Source organism: Alosa pseudoharengus, unplaced genomic scaffold (genome assembly GCF_046254945.1).
Source record: "Alosa pseudoharengus isolate Yale_2024_CS ecotype anadromous, Long Island Sound unplaced genomic scaffold, YU_APseudo_1.1 YU_APseudo_1.1_scf_9, whole genome shotgun sequence".
NCBI classification, from domain to species: domain Eukaryota; kingdom Metazoa; phylum Chordata; class Actinopteri; order Clupeiformes; family Clupeidae; genus Alosa; species Alosa pseudoharengus.
In genome coordinates this window covers 17,676,699-17,697,742 of record NW_027468881.1, presented here as the reverse complement: position 1 = coordinate 17,697,742, position 21,044 = coordinate 17,676,699, and the positions used below count along the sequence as shown (strand labels likewise).

Sequence of the window (21,044 nt, the reverse complement as noted above, 5' to 3'; positions counted from 1 at the left end):
AAGTGTCAGAATAGTCTGGATGACTGATACAGCAGAATATAAAGATGTTATATTACTAAGTATGCATAACTGGAATACATTTAGTTTAACGTACGATTACTTTATAGTTACTTTAAAACAGACACTTTTTTGGTCAACATAAACCAATCAAGTCCTGTGGCAGATCAATCTTCTCATGTAAATCATATGCCATTAAAGTTAACTAGATTTCAAGTAGGCCTACAGCTTACAAATCACAAATATCATACTAAGATTTGTCATATCAGGACATGTTTTACTCAATATGGTCATATGGAAAAAGAAAATTTCATTTTTTTATTACTTGAATTTGTACATATATTCAGATTATTCGATTGAGGTTGGGGTGGTAACTGCTATTTTCTATTTGTACTGTAAGGAACTCAGGTGTTTTAATGTGAACTGAGAACATTCTCCTGATATAATTTTCACATTCATAGGATTGTTGTACTTTAAAAATAAACCCTCTCTTGGATGAGTCTGAGATTTGGGCATAGAGGCATTGCTATGTCTGGTACCATGCATGATAGAATAAATGTTTTAATGAAACACATCTATTGTCTCTTCTATAAAGATAATTAGCCAATAGTATGACAGTGTGGTTGTGTCTGCATCAGTGATCAATCCAAATAAAATAGCTGTTCACATTTTAGAACATTTCTAGATACTGACAACTTGCAAAATAAGATTCATGTACAATTTATGAAGTCATAAAGGCCTACATACCATGACATTAGATTATCATGTGACTGAATATTTATGGAAATTGTGAGAAATTATTGATACATTTATTTATGTGTTTCATCCAAGTTTAAATATTTAAATCCCTGAAGTACCACTACAAAAGACATGCCTATTGGTGCACCGCATGTTTTATCTACACAGTAGGCTACCCTGTTTTGTCATGATGACTAGATGAAAGAGAGTAAGGACCTTTGTGGTTCAAGGTAAGTCTTGATGCACGTGTATCACCGCAGTTAACATTCATAAAATGTCTGTAGCCTACTGTAGAGTCTGTCCAGGTCTCAAGGCTACACATTATCTGAAAAAGAATTTTCAGAATTTCTCAACTGCTGATTGTCTTTTAGCACACAATGATAGATAAAGGCAACCTTCATTTGTGTGTAAAATAATGTGGTAAAGCTACATTGGGTGAAGATAAAGCATAAAAGTGGTACTTAACACATTAAGTAATATAGCTGAATATATTAATATAGGCCTATGTGATTGAATATAGTCATTTAATGTGCCTGCAATGCATTTTGCTCTATTCCATAACGATATGTTGACACCTTGTGGCCATGGAGAGCAATACATCTGTGTGACGGCAATGTGAGCCTGTAACTGCCAAAAATGTGTAGGCCTAATCAAATTAAACTGAGTGCTTTAAATAGACAACATTTAAAATATAGATTAGGTCTTCTGAAACCACTGTGGACAATTACAATGTTCTTTGTCAGACCTAGACAGATATGGTTAATGACTTCAAGAGAATAACAAGCTGATGTGTGTAATGCAGCAAGTCAACAGAACATTTTCACCCTGTTTAGTGGCCAACACGTATAATAATTGAGAAAACAGTGCCCTTAAAAAGTTGCTGGACCAAGGTACACACCCACGGTACACCCATATATGGAAATCAAACACGCCCTTTTGTTTGCAAGGAAGTTGTCACCATTAAACCACTTCCTACTTCCTGCAAATACTTACTATTCCGGGGTTTGTATGCGGTGGATGAATTCAGGGCTTTACTGATATTTATGAATTATCATGGCTGCTATCACTTCTGCTTCGGCAACAGAACCTCCTGGACTAGAGACCCAGCGGCGAGAGATCGAGACCATTGTACAGAATCATGAACTCCGAGCTGGGGATAGTTGGTAGGCTCTTACCGCCCTCTTGACTGACACCCACATAGAGCGAACACTGGCGCTTAATAACAAGTGAAAAATCTGTTTTACCTGCTCGGACAGCTGCCAGTTAATGTTGGTGTAACTTACTCTCAATTGGCCTTTCAATGTTTTTGTAAGACGTGTACAAGTTGAAGAAGCCCTGATGGTTTCTGCCTAGCTACTGCGCCGACCCTCAGTGATCCAACGTGTTGTTAGCTTGTGGCTAATATGATGGGTTTCTGAAATAAGCTGGTGACGTTTGGTGACTTTTTGTGCTAGCTAGCTAGAAGCTATTTAGCTAGCTGCTGGCTAAATAGCTATTTGAGCAATACATTACGTCGTAAGGTGAACTTTGGCTGGTGCTCTCTAAGAGATGACAGCAATTGCCATTGACCCTTCTCACCTGTGACATTGTTTGGACGGACGTATTTTTAAAACATTCTGTAGCTACTAATTTGACATGCAATTGCAACTGTTAAAATGCTAACGTTATCTAGCTAATGGTAGCTAATGTAAATAGAATTGGCCATAGGCTGCGTCAGAAAGGTTTAGCAGGTGTTCTGTACACATTTACAGAGACAAAAAGAAACAATTACATTATCATAATTATTTAAGTTAACCTAGCATATATGCTGTTTGTAACTTTAAATAACACAATCATTTTAACTTTATTTCTAATCATCTCTTAAGTTTCAATTTCCTGTTAGCCAGCTGCTCTTGATACTTTCGTTTTTTCCCACGATGGCCTACAGAAATTCCTGTCTAGTTTTCCTTTCACTTAAGCGCTGTAACCGGTTCTTCTAGCGGAAATAAAATGTCAACAGCAAGAAATATTTTTTTAGTTGAACACACACTTTCCCAATGTTTTCGTAATAGTTAACTACAGTTTTCATAATTCGCGTTTCAAAACATTATTTCTGCTTTTGTCTGACATCACGACTGCAGTGATGATGCCATTGCCATTGTCAGCTCGTTATTTTATGTGTTTACTTTTTCGAGGCCTCACACATGCAGGACTATAACCCTCTTACATTATTTGCTGCTGTTTGTGCGTTTGTGTGTGTGTCTGTGTGTATGATGGTGTAGCTGAATGTAATTTTTTAATTGAGTTGAATGTGTTTGTTTCCAATGTAGGTATTTGGTGGAGAGGAGATGGTTTGAGCAGTGGAAAGAGTATGTAAAAACTGGGGATCAGAACTCTTCATCCTTTCCTGGCCAGATTGATAACACAGAACTCTTTGAGGGTACGCTTCTGTTTGTTCAGACACCTATTATATGGAAAGTTATTTTGAATGTTATGACTGTATGAAATCCATGATAAAATGGTATATTAGACAGTATTAACAGTAGTAGTAGACAACAGGATTTTTTCCCAAAAACCCTTTTATTTGTCTGTATAACTGGGTTGTCTAAATCCCCAATAAAGACATCACAACAGAGAGATGCAGAGAAAATGGTGAAAACAGTGATGGAAGTAGCACCTCGGTGGATTGACCAAATAATTTTAATCCCCCCAGATTTGGATTCATACCACCTAAAGGAGCGCCTGGTGGAGAACGAGGACTTTGTGTTGATCCCAGCTGAGGCTTGGCGCAACTTGTTGGCCTGGTATGGCCTGGTGGATGATCAACCTGCATTAGAGCGGAAGGTAACTAGCTTAGCTGTGGTGACCAATGACTGTTACAGATAAACTCTGTGAGACCGGTAGTGTGGGTTATTTCGCCGTGTGGCTGTGTGCAGATGTAGGTAGCTGATAAAAGTTGAGTTGCTTTTGTTGTTGTTGTTGTTGTAGCTGATAAAAGTTGAGTTGCTTTTGTTGTTGTTGCTTTTGCTGTTGCTGTTGTTGCTCCTGCTGTTTTTGCTCCTGCTGTTGTTTTTTAAAGAGTATATTGTTCGGAATCTGGCCGGTACTTTACAGGTTGTGGACCTACCCAGCACTGTGAAAGTTGAGGTCTACCCTGTGGAGGTCTTCCTCTGCCTACACAGCAACATGGACAATGTTGTGACAGCGCAGTTCAGCAGAGTAGACACCATACGTGAGTGGTGCTCATTTTATTCCTCTCCTATTGTTGTTGGTGTGTTGTTATTATGACCGCCGCGCAGCGCAGTGGCGGTCATATAGGTCTAGTCAGATTTTTTTTTTCTTTCTTTTTCGCATGTCCAAATTTCCATCAAGGATTCCCGGGACACAGAAAGACCGGGGTTTTTTTTTTTTTTTGTATGTTGATCTCAAGGGGCTATGTCAACCCATTCCAAAACCACTCATTTCATGTATAGCGCCACCTAGTTAAACACAAAAAAGTAAAAATGAGGTGTTGTAATCGCAGGTATCTGTGACCTAACATAGTCAAAACTGCACGAAATTGGAAGTGTAGGATCATTATGACACCCTCTGAATGCACGCCAAGTTTCGTGGAATTCCGTTCATGGGGGGCTACACAATAAATTAATTTATGTTACTATACACCAACTGGCCTGTAGGTGGCCGGAGACAGTTTTCTGTGAATATCTCCAGAACCGTAGGGCCTACGAGGTCCACCTTTTTTTTGTATGTTGGTTTTAAGGGGGCATGTCAACCCATCCCATTACCACTTATTTCATGTAAAGCGCCACTTAGTTAAAAATTAAAAAGCAAAAAATTAGGTGTTTTCATCACAATATCTCTGGCTGACATGGTCAAAACTGCTTGAAATTGAAAGTGTAGGATCATTATGACACCCTCCGAATGCATGCCAAGTTTTGTGAACTTTCGTTCATGGGGGGCCTTACAATAAAATAATTTATGTGTACATTTAGTGACCGTACACCAACAAGGATTCCCGGGACACTGAAAGACCGGGGTACACGAAACTTGGTGGGCATGTAACCCCACATGGATAGCATGGAACCATTGTTTTTCGTTTTGATCTGTAGCCCCCCCGCTGTACTGGACCCCCCGAAAGGAGGGTAGGGCAGACACAGTTTTCTGTGAATATCTTGAGAACCGTAGGGCCTAGCATGACAGATTTTTCCCGTATGTTTGCCTCCAGGGGTCATGTTAACCCATTCCATGTGCACACATGTGCATAAACCAAGGATTAAAGTTCTCCGTCATAGGACGGATTTCCGTCAATTTGATTTTAGAAATGTCATATTTGAGATCGATGCAGATCCGATGAGAAAAAAAATAGGAGGGGGGGGGACTGTCACCTTTGCTTTTCCTTTTTTAAGGCAACTACAAATATTAGGTAAATGTTTAAAGACCTAATAGTGTTCTTGAGAACTTTCTGTGTCTCAATCCGTGACCGCTCAAGAAGATACGTCCTATATGGCCTACGTCAGCCATGAGTTTCGCTTTGTATGTTGTAGCTACACACTTGTCTCGGGCGTTTGCTTAAAAAAAAGAACACGTATGGAGGACTATAACGGTCTAAAAGTTGGATTATAGTGACACAATCGAGACAGCTGATGAGGTTGGCCAATCCGTTTAACTTTTTTGGATATGATATTGTGAGCTCTATGTGCGAATTCGGACGCTTTGTTCTTTCCGTGCATCAATGTAGACACTTACTATCGCGAACTCTTGTCAGGGGAGGTCATTCATTTTGGGTGTCACCTATGACTTGAACAGATAGCCTGCTATGCCACCCGATGTAGGCTACTATTATTGTTACAGTTTTTAATCAATGCAACTAACATTATGTGTAAAGCGACGCAATATAAACCGTAGCCTATGCAATTTATTATCCCGTCTGTTATGACATACAACAATGTTTTTCACAATTTGCGACGGAAGGTTTTGACTGAGCGTGTCGAGTAAGGGGGTCAGTCGTGTTTGTGACGCACAGACAGCCTTGTAGCCTATTTTGCTTAGGCCTCACTTTTAACGACAATAGGTTGTGAGTGTATGTTGACAAAAAATAACCATACAATTAAAATAGTCAACTTAAAACTTTGCTATAAAATATTATTAATTTATAGCACAAAACCATAACCAGTGGGCCTACCAGAACCTCGCATATTAGCGTCATGATTTGTGTGCGTCTATTTGGCAAGGCCACTAGCTGTCATGGATGCGTTGTTGCTAAAGGAAGGCAGGTGTCAAAAGTTAAAAAATAAATGCAGATGGGCAGCTGATGAAAACGGGGGAGAACTAACAAGCCATGGTGTAAAGAAATTAAAGTGCCAGGAGTTTGCTTTTGCGCGGTTCGCTGCAAGAAAATTGTTTATGGATGCAATAGGAAAACGTTTTAGCACGCCACCAATCAGAAGACCGCCATAAGGTTAACGTTCGTGCACTTCAGGACATCTTCCCTACCTGGTGCAACTAGCCACCACGACAGATGTAGGCTACGTTTATCTATGGCTGACCGTTTTTACGTTTAGAAAGTAGGCTATGCATGTTCTTTCATAGCGCAACACGACCTGTCCTTAACCATATCGCAACCTCTTGTCAACCTTATACAATCTGTTGCTGAAGACAAAAGCGCCGTCTCCAGATTGTCGTTACAAATGCGCAGACCTCCTGCATGAGCACACACAGTATTGCTGCTCATTGGAAAACTGAGTTGTCTGTAAAACTCAAAATTACCATGTTTTCATTAAATGCGGATGAGGCAACAAATGGAAATATGAACAATATCTAGAATGTTCTGATTTGTTACTTTGATGAGGAAATGGGAAGTCTTGCAAACTTGATTTTATAGATTTTACTTGGTGTTGAATTGCATATTAACAAGAAAAAAATCTCCCCTTTAAACACTTTTGGCCTGAAGTAATTAAATAAGAGTGTGTTAAAGCCTTTCTACAATATTGCTGCAGTAGAAAAGAACAGCAATGGCTAATCAGCAATGGTCAGGGATGGTACTAAAATATATTTTTGTTCATCAGGAAAACTCAATCTCAATCAATTACACTCTCAATTCGCCTTATTCACATGGCGGCCATTGGCGGCTAAAACGAGGCTACAGGGTACACAAACCATAGGATTGTTATGTTCTATGCATTCACCTGTAGGTGGCATTAATTATATAGTAAGTGTACCCTGTAGCCTCGTTTTGGTTTAAACAATGGCCGCTGTGTGAATAAGGCGAATACTCCCTTTACTTTGCTGTTTGCATCTTTTTGTACATTAAAAACCAATAGGTCGCGACCGCAAAAGGGGTGCTATCTCTATAGGTAGATATGAACAACGTATGACTTATGGCCTGAAAAAAGTTCAGTCAAACGATTTTTTTTCACTTTAATCCCTGGCATAAACAGATACACGCACACACATACATTCACAGTAATCATACGTATGACACATACTCACACAGTAGACATATGAACGCATGCATGCATGCACATGCACAAACACACATACGCAGGCAAACACACAAGCACGCACACACACACACACACACACACACACACACACACACACACACACACACACACACACACACACACCCACACACATAAACATAAACGTGTACACGCACACATGCACACAATTCAAGAATTTCTCAGAATTATGAACAGGCAAGATGGGGGTGGGGTTGTATAAAATGAATTTTACATGTGAAATCTATGAACTAATCATGTTTTGGTACTTGTTGTCTAGCAGATAATTGTGAGAATTGAGTGTGGATAATGCAATTTAGTGAGACAGTTAGAATCATATAGGCCTTTCAGCATGATTTATTTTTGTGGAAAAAATGTGCTGGACTGGGCGGCGGTCATATTTTGTACCGCTCTGCGGTACATCTAGTTATAGCATGAACACATGTGTATTTATCATAAGAGATGTCTGAAGCAGAACAGTCGAGAAAATCCTATTAGGAAGACAAGCAGTCCTGTACTCATGGTGTCTACTCCATTGGATGCACAGAAGTACCAACTCTTCTAATTAGTTCTGCTCTGTTAGCCCCCAAAGATTAAGAAAACTGTGTTGCTTATTGGAAAAAATCAGTTGATACATGTTGTAACACAGCATTAATTTATACACAGCTGTGTGCCTCTGTATGTGTGTGTCTGTAGATTATGTAAAAAGGTTAATCTGACCTGATTTAAATGCAGTGTCATACCCTTAAAATGAACAGGCTATCATAATGAAGTGGGAGGTTAAATGTGAATGTAATAATGCTGCTAAATTTGATTTTGGGGCCCCATAGAGACCATTGAGAAGATGATGAGGAAGCAGTTTGACGTTGGAGAGAGCGCTGAGACACGGCTCTGGATGAAGAGCTCCGACACCAGCTGTGAGCGCCTGCGAAACATTTACGTGTCCGTCCTTGACTCCTGCCTCAGCTCTGGGATGGTGAATAGTTGCACACACGCACGCACACTCACCAGTATCACATGCTCTCACACTCACACACATTCACACATTCGTTTATATGAACTTTCACGACCACCTAAATCCCCCTCTCAGATGCATCGCTACCATCTGCATTTGTCTGACTGACAGCTGAACCCACCCTACCTCCAGCACACACGTAACTTCCCAGCACGTACCCCTATTCAGTGAACACTACAGTTGCATTCAGTAGACTTAAGTCCAGTCCAGACATGTCTGTCCAGGGTCGTGTTTCCTCTCTGGAGGCCTCCTGTTCTGAGCTGGCTTGTGTGCTGTGCTGAGACTTGCTCTGCCTGTCTTGCAGACGGTGATCATGGAGATGAGAAATGCGGACGGGACCTGGCCAAGCTCCAGGCCTCAGATAATGTGAGTCCCTCAGTAAACAACAAAAACCTCGGGGCGGACTGCCCTCTCTTGTTGTGCTTTCTGGTTTGAAGCGGGTGTTTTTGTCTGTGGGTAGTAGCAAAGTTGGGTCTGTCATTTGACACCGTTGTGTGTCAAAGATTCAGAATCAGAGCTGGAATCATGTGTTATTCATAGAGAGTGTGATTGTTGATGTGGGGCAGATTCTGAGCTGATGAAAGAGGTTCTGATTGTGATGTTGGGTCCTAACTCTGCAGGAGGAACTCTGTGGAGGAGCAGGACTCGTACCGGGGGCAACCAGGGGTGTGCGGCCTGACCAACCTGGGGAACACCTGCTTCATGAACTCTGCCCTGCAGGTCAGAACTGGACTGTGTCCCTCATGGGAATATTGCCTCCATGTTTTAAAGTACAGTGAACCATGAACTTGTAGCATAGTATATTATCCGGCTATACTATTATAATGACTTCAGGAAGTGTGTTTCCTAATATTAGAGTTGGTGTAAGCCCAGATGGACTTTGATGCAGAGTTTTGGATATGCAAATTCAAAATTTGGTTCTTATATTGCTGTTTACTTTCCTAGTGTCTTAGTAACACACCGCAATTGACTGAGTACTTCCTCCGCAACGCGTACCTCGAGGAGCTCAACTTCACCAATCCCCTGGGCATGAAGGGAGAGATCGCCGAGGCCTACGCTGATGTCATCAAACAGATGTGGACTGGCAGGCACTACTCTGTGGTTCCACGTGTCTTCAAGGTAGAGTGTCAAATGTCATGAGAACCACCTTGGCGTTCACCAGTCCCTTCATTCAGCGTTTGCTTTTATGATGGGTAAACAAGCAGGATGTTATTTTCAGCTTTGAAGCTACCATACATAACAGGACCTGCAGTCATAGCCTGAAAGTGAAGTAAAGGCTCCAGTGTGCTTGCCCTATTCCATTTGTGTTTGCCTGGGATGAAGACTATGAGTAATACTGCATCATCCCCAGACTGATAAAACATCATAACATTCTCATTTGAGAAGTTATTCCTGTGATGTGCTGTCTAAAGACCATACTCATAATCATGTCATGGATTGCAAACATGCACAATTTGCAATGAATCAGTTCTCCCTCAGTCGAAATGTATTTGTTCACACAATACAGTCACACAGTCTAGCCCTAGACTTCTGCTTACAGGAAACAGATCAGAAGAGATGTTTAACTTAATTGCACTGTTTGCCTGATCAACATTTCTTGTGCAGCAGATTGCACTGTTTGCCTGATTAACATATCTTGTGCAGAAGGTATAATCTCTCAAAGCGGAATAGTCCCATTCTTGCATATTGGGTGAATAAATCCAATCTGCATGTTTTAAATTGTTAATCATACTCACACTCAAATTGCTTTGGAGACCAATGGAATTGCACATTGATGATGCCACAGAGATTATTTTTGTTTCAATGGATCAGTAAGCTTGTAAGACACATCTTTCAAAACCAGATGAACAAAAAATCAGAGCATGTTTATGATTGTGTCTTATGCTGTCTTGGCCTATGAGTTGGTGGGTGGGAGTGAGTGTGTGTCTGTGTGTCTGTCTGTCTCTGTCTCTGTCTTAACCACCTGCATTACAAGGACCAACTCAGCTTCTGATCTGAATCATCTTATCTTAATGTGGTCTTTTCCAGCAGCACATTAAAAAAAGGTTATTTCCCACAGGTCATTAAAGCAAGTGCCCTGGATAAGGACAGCCATCTTGCTTGATCTTGTACTGTATGCAAACCAATGCAACACAAATAGTCCATAAAGCTGTACTATGTAAATGTGACTCAGTAATAATTCTGAGGACACCACCTAAACCACTCGTGTCTGTGTCTGTATGCCTGTCTGTCCGTGTGTGTGTGTGTGTGTGTGTGTGTGTGTGTGTGTGTGTATGTATGTATGTGCGTGTGTGTGTGTGTGTGTATGTGTAGACGAAGGTGGGCCACTTTGCCTCGCAGTTCCTGGGCTACCAGCAGCACGACTCCCAGGAGCTTCTATCCTTCCTGCTGGACGGCCTCCACGAGGACCTCAACCGCGTCAAGAACAAGGAGTACATCGAGCTGAGGGACGCCGATGGCCGACCTGACCAGGTAAAGCTGGCTGGCAGCTCAAAATATTAAAAAATCCTTTTTTAACCCTCTTAGAATATGTGAGGAGAGTTATATGACGATGACCTTGTGATTAGGATATCAAGGTCCCTTAATGGCCTCTGATTCCCCCGAGCACGAAGGAGAAGGAAAGAAAGGAAACATGGAAAGGAATGTTTGGATGGAGGGTTGTCATCTAGTTTTCCAGGCAACTTTTCATGGTCCGTCACGCCTCAGGCTTGAGCACACATTTCTATCCATTGTTGCCATCGTGGCCAGAAAAGCCTTCTGGCACTGTTATGTATTGACTTTTCTGTAATAACAGTTGGCCCCAGGGGATAGTCTGTGCAGTCAAGATGAATGACAAGGTGGAAACAGGCTGCTTGGGTGGTGATGGGGGTGATGGCAGGTGATTGGCCCAAAATCTGATGGAAGTGTTGAGTTGTGCTATATAAGGCCCAGGATCCCGTGCTGCACCTTCTGTCAAATCTGTGGCACGCGCACCCTGTTGTCAAGGTCCACGTGTCCAAGGCTCAGATGGACATGAGTTATTAGGACCAGAGTGGGGTAGAGCCACAGTGGGCTGGTGGCAAACAGCCTGGGGCTTGTGCAGATGCTAACGAGAGATGCTGTGGTGGAGCAGGCATGACTAATGGTCAGGTCTGGGTCTTATGCCAGGAGCTCTCACTCAGAAGGATTTATTGAGGAGTAAAACAAACACTATTTTATAGCACTTACAATGCTCAAAATATAATTACACTTCTGTGGTAGTGTGGTGAGGGTCCCTACAGACAAACTGAAGTGTTGTAAACTTTGAAAGTGCACCACAGGGTTCCCCGAATAGCGGCCCGCAGGCCACATCCGGCCTGCAGGAGCCATGTGAGTGGCACGCCATAGCAAACCACCAGCTTCACGTTGCATACGGTCAGGCTATTCCAATTGAAAAATTGTAGTAGTTGTTACAATGTTGCTAATTTGCTTTCAGAGGTGCAGTAAAGGAAAATGTTTTTGGTCTTTAAATGTTTTCAATTTTTAAATGTTTCCGGGTGTATGCATGTTTAATCCTGAATGCTTTGGCCTTTGGTTTGGCATGCTTGACATAATTTGGCCCTTGGGCCAGACTATTTGGGGACCCCTGATGTGCAGAGAGGTTGCAACAAGACCTGTATCTGAAGGAATTGCATGGCTTTGTGTTCCGGTAGTATTAAATCAGTGGGCTCGTTCGACCTCTGCAACGTTGTGTAGGTCTGGCTGAACACGAGGCATGTTTGTGTTGTAAGATTCAGCCAGATCTGCAGAGCGCTGCAAGATCGTTTGCACCCGCTGATTTGACGCTTGACATGAATCCATCAAATCGGAAAAAGGTCTTCCTGAGATGTGGGCCGGTGACTTTTTTTTTAAAGGTATGATTTGTGGGCCTAGAATCAGAATCCATGACGGGCATTTTCTTTCTGTAGGAAGTAGCAGAGGAAGCGTGGCGTAACCATAGGCGACGGAATGACTCTGTGATCGTTGATACTTTCCACGGGCTGTTCAAGTCAACGCTGGTTTGTCCAGAATGCCACAAAGTCTCGGTGACCTTTGACCCCTTCTGCTACCTGAGTGTCCCCTTGCCAGTCAGCAAAGAGAGGGTGATGGAGGTGTTCTTCGTCTCGCTTGACCCTGGTGCCAAGCCGGTCCAGGTACACACTACCCAGCTCCAGTCCAGTTATTTCCCTCTTTATTTTAAAATGTTTTTAAAAATATATTTTTTAATATTCTTTATTTTGATCTGTCTAGCATCGAGTGGTTGTGCCCAAAGCTGGTAAGGTGATTGACTTGTGCATCGCCCTATCCCAGGTAACAGATGTGCCAGCCAATCAGGTAAACCATACCTCTCCCTCCCCTTTTTTTCTGAGTGAATGCTGATAGATTATTAAATAAATATTAATGATTAATCCGAATTTGTGAAATATGTAACATTTGTGTAATGTAAATGCAAAATGTGGATGAAAAAGTGTATGTTGTGAGAATCTGTGATTAATTATAGTATAAGAAGATCCCAGATCTATTCATCATGATTGTGTGTGTGTGCGTGTGTGTGTCATTATTTTGTGTTCATTTGGTTCCTTTTGCTCTCAGATGGTTGTGGCAGACGTGTTCAACCACCGCTTCTATAAGATTTACCACTCTGACGAGTCTCTGAGCTGCATTCTGGACAGAGATGATATATTTGTGTAAGCTTTTAATCGTCTGTTAACCAACCATTGTTAATATTAACCGCAGCTCCCACTCATTGCAAATGAAAGCAAATGCTGGCACTGCTACAATACAAAGATGCATGGACAGAAATAAAATGCCATCATTGCCAAAGAGCAGAATGTTCAAAGATTGCTTTGACAAATTCAGGGCAATATATGTAATTTTCAGGCAAGTTTAACATGACCGTGCAAGGGAATTAAGAACAAATCCTATATCTGAGGTCTAAATGGTCTGTTACAATCAAGTCCATGGACCCTTGCCAGGATTTAAGTATAGACTGTGTGAAAATGATCAGCAGTGACCACTCTTTGTCCCTATTTGTTGCACTATACAGCTCTGGCTGTCATTCTGTCATTCTGCAGTTTGAGTACATGTGCTGTGTATGAACAGCGCCACCTGCTGTCACAATGAGGAAATGGGCTCCTAATGCTTGTCTTTCCTTGTGGTGTTCCCAGGTTATGTACTGTACTGTACTGTACTGTACTCTACCGTTGTGTAGTGTTTCATTCTGTACTGTGTTTATATCACATAACTGGTAAAGCTAAACTTTGCTGCATTGCTAGGCTGTGCCTGGCTGTGCTAACTGCAAAATCTATAATCTGTGGGAAATGTATGCAGAATGCAAAGCATTGATATGGGTGGTAGATTGCTCACCCTGTTGCCTCTACTTTCCTTCAGGTATGAGCTGAGCAGCGGGGCAGTGGAGGATGATGGGGAGGAGGTGGTGCTGGCTGTGTACCTGCGGGAGCGCCCCCACTACCGGGACTACGGCTCGGGCAGCAGCTATGGCACCTCACTGTTTGGCCACCCGCTCCTGATGGCCGTGCCCCGCGAGCAGTGCACCCGCGACGCCCTCTACTACCTGTTCCTGCAGCGCCTGGCGTGAGTCCTGCACACAGACCAGTGGTCTCGCATGGAGCGATGTGCTATGAAGGCTGCTCCTCTTTCAGCTACAGTAGTGACACTAAAAGGGCTGTGGTTTGATATGGTTCTTATGCCAGGTCGGAAATAAAACTGAAGCATAACTATATTGACCTTATGTCAGGTGCAGTTTCATTTCCCTGAAAATGATGTCGTTGTAGAACTGTTTAGTTGGCAGTGCTCACACTACTGTGCCCCTCACAGAACACTGACTTAAAATACTAACTTTAAACTTGAAATTTGAACTAAACTCTTAGTGTGTTTAACATCTGTGGGACTGTATCTTACTTGTCAAGTACAGGTTGTGCCAGGTAAGCTAAATATCCTGTAATGTTTTTGGGTGTGAATGCTTGTGTGGTTGTAGGCGCTACGTTCACACCCCGGATCCCTCAGACGAGGTTGAGGAAGAGGAGGCGGATGATGAAGGTGGGGAAGATGAGGATGAGGAGGAGGAAGAGTTGTACAAGACCCAGACCAATGGACTGGGCAACGGTGAGTGTTTCTCTTTGAAAATAGCCTCCATGCAGAAAAAGAAAGTGAAACCTTCTACTGTTATACATACTTAAAGGATCTCCTCCATTTCTCGAGGACACGAGTACAGAAAAAAACCCTAAAACAAGCGGTTTTACCTAGCTTGAGTTGCTAATTCCAACAGCTAAAGCAGCCAGAAAGCTACAACGCTACACTCTGGGGGCATGTCCGTGAGCCCCCATGTGAAAAATGGCTGGATTTCTTCTTTAACCTGCCTGTCTCTTAGTTCTAATCTGTTTATTTGTCTCTCTCTTTCTCTAAAAACTCACAAAACAGACAAAAGAGATGATGACTGTGAAAAGGCAGGACCTTCCAAGCAAGCTGGCGAGGGGGAAGAATGCACCACTAAGATGACTTTATCAGTGGGGCAGGCTGATGGACAGAACAATGGCCAATCAGAGCCCAGTTCGGAGGATGCAGCCAGCGACCCGGAGAGGGGCAGCAGCTCGGAGGAGGGCCAGTCGGCCGGCAGCAGCAGCGCCGACACAGCCACCCAGTCGGACGTCGCCACCACCGAGGCCTCTGGGAAGGCGGAGGACCAGGACGAGGAGGACGAGGAACAGGGGGAGGAAGAGGAGAGGAGGGATGGGGATTCAACAGCTATAGCTGGTGCATCGTCAGGGAAACGGCCGACTGGGAGCGGGAGGAATGGGCAAGGCAGGAAGAGGCGGAGACCGCTTTTCACCATCCAGGCGGTCAACTCCAACGGCACCACGGAGAGAGGGATGGGCGAGGGGGGCAGTGCCTTCTCCTTCAGCTGTGAGTGGCACATCTCTTTACCAAACACATCTCTTTACACAATCTCTTAGACACAACCTCTCTTACCACTTAGCAGAGTGAACATCCAGTAGTGCATCAGCTGTGAATGTAATTCTAACACACACACTCAGACATGCACAACACATTGGTACAGATAAGATGAGTATCTTTCAGGAAGAAGCATGTGGCAGCAAGGTTCAGAGTCAGAATCCAGAAGTCCTCACACACATACCCTACCCTAGCAACACAACGCAACCCAACACAACAGAACATGTGTTTATGTGTTTATAAGCCTCGTCATGTAATCTGAAGTTGGTTTCCTCTGATTCCATGTGCAGCTCAGCCTTACGTGGCCATTGACTGGGACCCTGACATGAAGAAGAAGTACTATGACGATAACGAGGCTGAGGTAGGAATGTGTGGGGTGCACACACACACACACACACACACACACACACACACACACCATCTTTTCCATGTTTGTATTTTTGTCTTAGTGATGGCTCAAGTAAGGCTCAGCCACCACAGTGAAGTAGGGAGCCTCTCAAGTAGGTGGAGATAGACTCTGAGAGTACAGTGGTGACTTCAACACAACAGGTTTAAGCTCAGAGCTAAGCCACTGTGGGGGGCACCCAGGGCCTGAACAGGGGGAGAGATGAGTCTGTGGAGGAGAGATGTTCTCTGTTTAAAATCACCTAGTGGCATTGTAACATCTTGCAGCCAAGGTGGAACTGAACCTATCTTCTGTGGCCTGGATGTTTTTTCAGCATAATATGTATGTAGGTGCGTGATGATTAATTATGCCTGAGTGTGGGCCGATGGCTATATTGGTATATAATTCCAACTTGCACTTACAAACACAGCAACATATATTTGTAGAGTTGAAGTCATTTGTCTGTTTTTTGTGATCAACAGAAATATGTGAAACACGCCAGCATGGAGGTCCCCCATCAGCAAACTACTGTGCAGCTGCAGGAGTGTATCGAACTCTTCACTACTGTGGAGACCCTAGAGGAGGAGAATCCCTGGTAATTAATGCGCCCCCCCCCTCCCCCGCTCTTTCTCTAACCTCAGGGTGATTCATCACCGCACATTAAAAACACACACAAAAGACCTCAAGCATCCTAATTGTTAACTGCTCATGTTATGCAGACATGGGTATTGAGATGGTCCATTGAAATACACAGACTCCTCAATAACACATTCATCATCATCCATTACTGTAGTTTCATGGATGAATTATAATGGAGTCATTTAGCAGAAATAATTATAGCGGTCTGAAGCAACAGATTTTATCCGTTAGATACATAATTGTGGCTTTTAAAATCAATGAAACCCATCATGAATGATGTTAAATTAATACTCAGCTACAACACAATTACTGAAATGCAATTCAGTAGTAGACACTAAATAGAAAAAAGATCCAATAAAAAAAATTGGCTTAGAGTTGAAAAAATTGGGGAAAAATGAGTAATTTCATAAAATTACCATTGAGTTTTATTATATTACCAAAGGTGTATAGGCATAAACTGATTTCTGAGGGTCTTCTTTTGGTTTAACATGGATAGACCAGGCACCACGGCTTCCTCCATAACATCTGTGTTTTCCGTCTCTGTGATGTGTCTGCAGGTACTGCCCCGTGTGTAAGAAGCACCAGCTGGCCACCAAGAAGCTGGACCTGTGGTCTCTACCAGAGGTTCTCATCATCCACCTCAAGCGCTTTTCCTACACCAAGTACTCCCGCGAGAAGCTGGACACTATAGTGGAGTTTCCCCTACGGTGAGAGCCCATCCTCCCATTGCATGCTGTGCAGTTATGAAAACAGAAATGTAGTAAATTGTGTCTAGTACAGATAGTTAATGATATGGCCCTTACTAAAATATTAATGGTGGTAAATGATATAAGTATAAATTGTTGAGGTTAGTTACGGTATCAAAGAACCACCTGTTATGTGAAAGACATTAACAAAACATGGCTTATGCAATGGTAAAATCTCAAATGGCTATGTGAGACACACATCATGTGATAGACAGACTCTGCCGTCTGCCTCCTCTGGCTTCGGCCCGAACTTGTGCTGAATGCCCAGCTGGAGATGTGACAGACCCTGTGGGGCTGTTGACAGGCTGCTGGTCATCTGCTGAAGGGTCTTGCTGTGACAGTGACATGAGATCCTCTCTTGACATGAGATCCCCTTCTTACTATTTGTTCATTTTGTTGCTCTTTCTCTCTCGACTCACTCTTTGGTCACAGAGAACTGGACTTCTCCGGCTACCTCTTGCGAAAGCCTGGGGCCAATGGGGAACCTCCCAGTCGCTATGACCTCATGGCCGTGTCAAACCATTACGGAGGCCTGAGGGATGGACACTGTGAGTGCCAGGCCTATCTCTCTGTTCTGCCTATACGCATATATATCAGTTTTCAACTCTGTTTAACTCTGTTCAGTTCCATGCAACTCCATATGTAGTGTTTCACAACACAAACGTGACCTCTATCACATGATTGGATAACCTTTATGAATTATTAAAATACTCATGTGAAATTCTTTATGACGTAGAGCCAATGTCAGTATCTGTTCTCTCCTCTCAGATACCAGTTATGCCCGGAACAAAGACAATGGGCAGTGGTATTACTTTGATGACAGCAAGGTGACCTATGCAAGGGAGGATCAAATAGTGGTACGTGCAGAAAACTAATTGTAATACACTACAGTTTCTTCTTAACAGTGACTCAGTCGTTGCACAAGCAAGCTCTGTGTGTGCTTTGGGTAAACTTTCTGAACTTTGTGTCTAATGAGTGATTCAGAGTTTATTCACTGACCATTCCAATTTGATCAATGAAGTGAAAAAAACATCTCGCTCTCTTTGTCTCTGCAGACCAATGCTGCCTACGTTCTGTTCTACCAGCGCCAAGACAAGATCCGCAAACCCACCCTGCCCGCCCCCACAGATGGTTGCGCTGCCTCGGTGAAGCCCGCCAACGACTTCACTTCCTCTAACCACGATGGCCTGGCTGCTGCTACTTCCTGCGTCAACATGGAAACTGACTAAAGCTGTCTCTCTCTTGTTTTCTTTTTTTTATTATTTTGTTTTGTTTGATTTATTTTGTTTTCCTACCATCCTCTTTTGGGTGTGTCCGTTTTTTTTTTTTTCGTTTCTTTGTTTCATTGTTCTTTTTTGGGGGGGGGGAAAAACAACAAAAACAAAAACTTGAACCTTCTACCTCTTTGCAAACATGAAAGCAGAGGAAGAGGCTAAAATCTCAGGCCAAGGAGAGGAGGTGGAAGGGAGGGAGGGATGGGGTAACCAAGAAAGAGGATTCGTCCGGGGCGACCATAGGAGATGAGCGAATGGTGCGCGGCGGTTTTGTAGGGAACAGGTGCGGACAGATTCAGAAGTGGCGGTCGGCTGTGTTTTTCTGCTTTATTATCTGTTGCAAACATCCTTACGCTCAGAATGTTTGGGTTGTTGCCACATGTTGTTGAATTTTCTTATTCATTCAAATGGTGAATGTAGCTACTGCATATGTCTGGGCAGGAGAAGCATTAAGAGTGCAGCCAATTTTATTCCACTGTGTCTGACTCAGTTCCTGCCTCCCCTTACTACTTACACCAGCAGTTGGCTTTGTGGAATACGCTACAGCTCACAAGATCTGAAAGGGTGATATCTAAGAACAGTGATCTGTGGCTGAACAGGAAAGAATTCTTTTTTTTTTTTGTCTGTCAAATAAGTATCAGTTATATCAATCACATTCCGTTTTCCCCTCCCTCCGTCATATCAGGGACTGCATGAACAGATGTGGCTGACGAGTTGCAATAAGTGATCCTGCAAGGCAAGCTGAAAGACCACATACTTGTTGTTGAGGCATATTTTATGTAAAGACAGATGTGGTTGAACAGTAGCTTTGAATCTTGTGATAGATTATTTATTGATCATTTTAAGATTAATTATATGGGACACTGGTGGGATTTTGTGTTTGTTTTTCTTTCATAAGTATGTTTCCTGGTGTTTTCCCAGTGACATCAGAATGCTTTTAAAACAGATCTTCCACTTGTTCTTTTAGAAAGTAAACCTCTGTTGCAGGACACAGATTCATATTTCTAAGGAAGAGTTTGTATTTATCTTTTGCAATAGATTCAACAACAAAGCATTTAAATTATACTCTTTTCTGTTTTGCCCCCAACACTTGTGCAATTTCTATATTCCTTTGAGCAACGAGAATATTTCAGCTAAGTGCTTTCTGGATAGAGCTCTTGATCTGTTGATTTTTAAAAATTGCATCTGTACAGTATTTTTGTATTGTATTATCTTTGATCATCTGGATCAGATGCAGGGGACTGGTGATCTTTACTTTTATTTTGTTTATAGATTGAATATATTATTATATTGTATACGCTTCTTTTGATATAAATAAATGATGATTAATAGGCTTGAGGGAGATTTTACACTTTGTCCATTTGTTGCTTTTGGTATATTCTTTTACCATCCAATGATGGGACTCATGATGTTTTCCTTTTGCTGGGAATCTTGGATTTTATTTTAAGTGCCCTGATTATGAATAAGATAAGTGGACTGTTTGGCCAGGTCCTGTGTAGAGTGCTGATCATTTATTGTTGTGGCGATTCTGAGGGTTACCAACTTGACACCCTATAGCTATGGTGGCAAACAGGCTGTGGCTCAGCATCCACTTTCTACTGTGTGTAGTGCTATCTCCTTCACATATATATGGCTAAGTGTTATATGCTTAAAGGTACTTCCCACTTAATTGCTTGAAAGGCTAAATTTCACTTGTTTTCATACAGGATGTATACGGTAAACGACATGTATACGACAAAACCTGCATTGTTCTTTACATAGCACAGTCTTAGAGAGGACTTCTGAGGGTGTCACATTGCTTTTGCCTTCACATTAACTGTGGTGGTGACACCACTACCTTCCACTTAAAGTATTAGGATATTTTAAATGTAGAGCGCACTGACTATGAGGATATTCTCCTGCACATTTGTGTGCATCACATGGAGCTGTTATTATAGATATTGTTTTATATACTCGAACAGCCAACAAAATTATTTTTTTATGCTGTCAAACTCAGTGTTCACTGCTGTATAATCAAAAGAGGCTTCAACTGAATTTTTCACTTGCTTGTCTTCCATTTGTACTTTGGGATAGGATGGAACTGTCCCTACTCGAGGGTATCTGTAAAATAATTTTAGAGAGAACGCCAGCAGAAGTTTTGCATTTTGATGATTTATTCAGGGGACTCTCGTTCCACTAGAACTTCTTCATTGGTGGACTCTTGACTCATTTTATGGACTACTTTATTATGTTCAGTGCAGTGTGACTGCCTTTACTTCATGGGCAGATAAGTATGATTAGTGTAAGGCTGATTATAAATGCATAGTTTTATGACAAAAGTTAGAGTGACCAATGACAGGTTCAACAGCTAGCGCAAACCTACCAAGATGTATTGGAGAATGACTCAGGTTTAGGCATTTTCAGTTGCTCTGATTTTGAAATGATTTAGTTTCTGTTTTGTCCTTGCCCTAAAAGAGCAATTTATTTTACATGTGTTAAACTGCAGTTAATTTAACTATTTGTCTGGACCACAGAATAAAACTAAGAGAATCAACCAGGTTTTCAATAACTTCACCAGTAAGTCAGTGTAATAAATGGACATTTGTCCAGTGTGCACACTTTTTTTTTTTCTACGGGTGAGGTGCACAAATGTGCACTGTTATTTTTTTCCACTGGGCATAATATGAATGAATTACCACATTTCTTTTTTCGTGTAATGGGGAGCCATTATACTTCATACTGTACAAAATCAATGAACTGTAAATAAAAAATGCTATTTAAAAATGTGATGTGGAGAATTTTATCCTGAATTTGAAATGTCAA

At 42.2% G+C, this 21,044-nt stretch overlaps 1 protein-coding gene across 1 annotated transcript; it reads left to right on the top strand.

The window, feature by feature from the left end:
• The first annotated feature begins 1,722 nt into the window (after positions 1–1,722).
• Positions 1,723–21,008, top strand: usp11 (ubiquitin specific peptidase 11). The gene is made up of 21 exons (XM_076277089.1): positions 1,723–1,898; positions 3,045–3,154; positions 3,428–3,558; positions 3,829–3,946; positions 8,045–8,190; positions 8,534–8,595; positions 8,850–8,949; positions 9,175–9,348; positions 10,543–10,701; positions 12,156–12,380; positions 12,478–12,561; positions 12,820–12,914; positions 13,618–13,821; positions 14,225–14,352; positions 14,668–15,150; positions 15,489–15,559; positions 16,066–16,178; positions 16,780–16,929; positions 17,401–17,516; positions 17,737–17,825; positions 18,024–21,008. The coding sequence occupies exons 1-21, from the start codon at positions 1,789–1,791 to the stop codon at positions 18,195–18,197; spliced, it is 3,042 nt and encodes a 1,013-aa protein (XP_076133204.1). The 5' UTR covers positions 1,723–1,788; the 3' UTR covers positions 18,198–21,008.
• The last annotated feature ends 36 nt before the right edge of the window (positions 21,009–21,044 follow it).

Bases quoted from the DNA above. Each gene is read 5' to 3' on its own strand.
- usp11 (XM_076277089.1), top strand. From the start codon at position 1,789: ATGGCTGCTATCACTTCTGCTTCGGCAACAGAACCTCCTGGACTAGAG. The intron at 8,950-9,174 runs GTCAGAACTGGA...TTACTTTCCTAG, and splicing joins TCATGAACTCTGCCCTGCAG to TGTCTTAGTAACACACCGCA. The intron at 13,822-14,224 runs GTGAGTCCTGCA...GTGTGGTTGTAG, and splicing joins CTGTTCCTGCAGCGCCTGGC to GCGCTACGTTCACACCCCGG.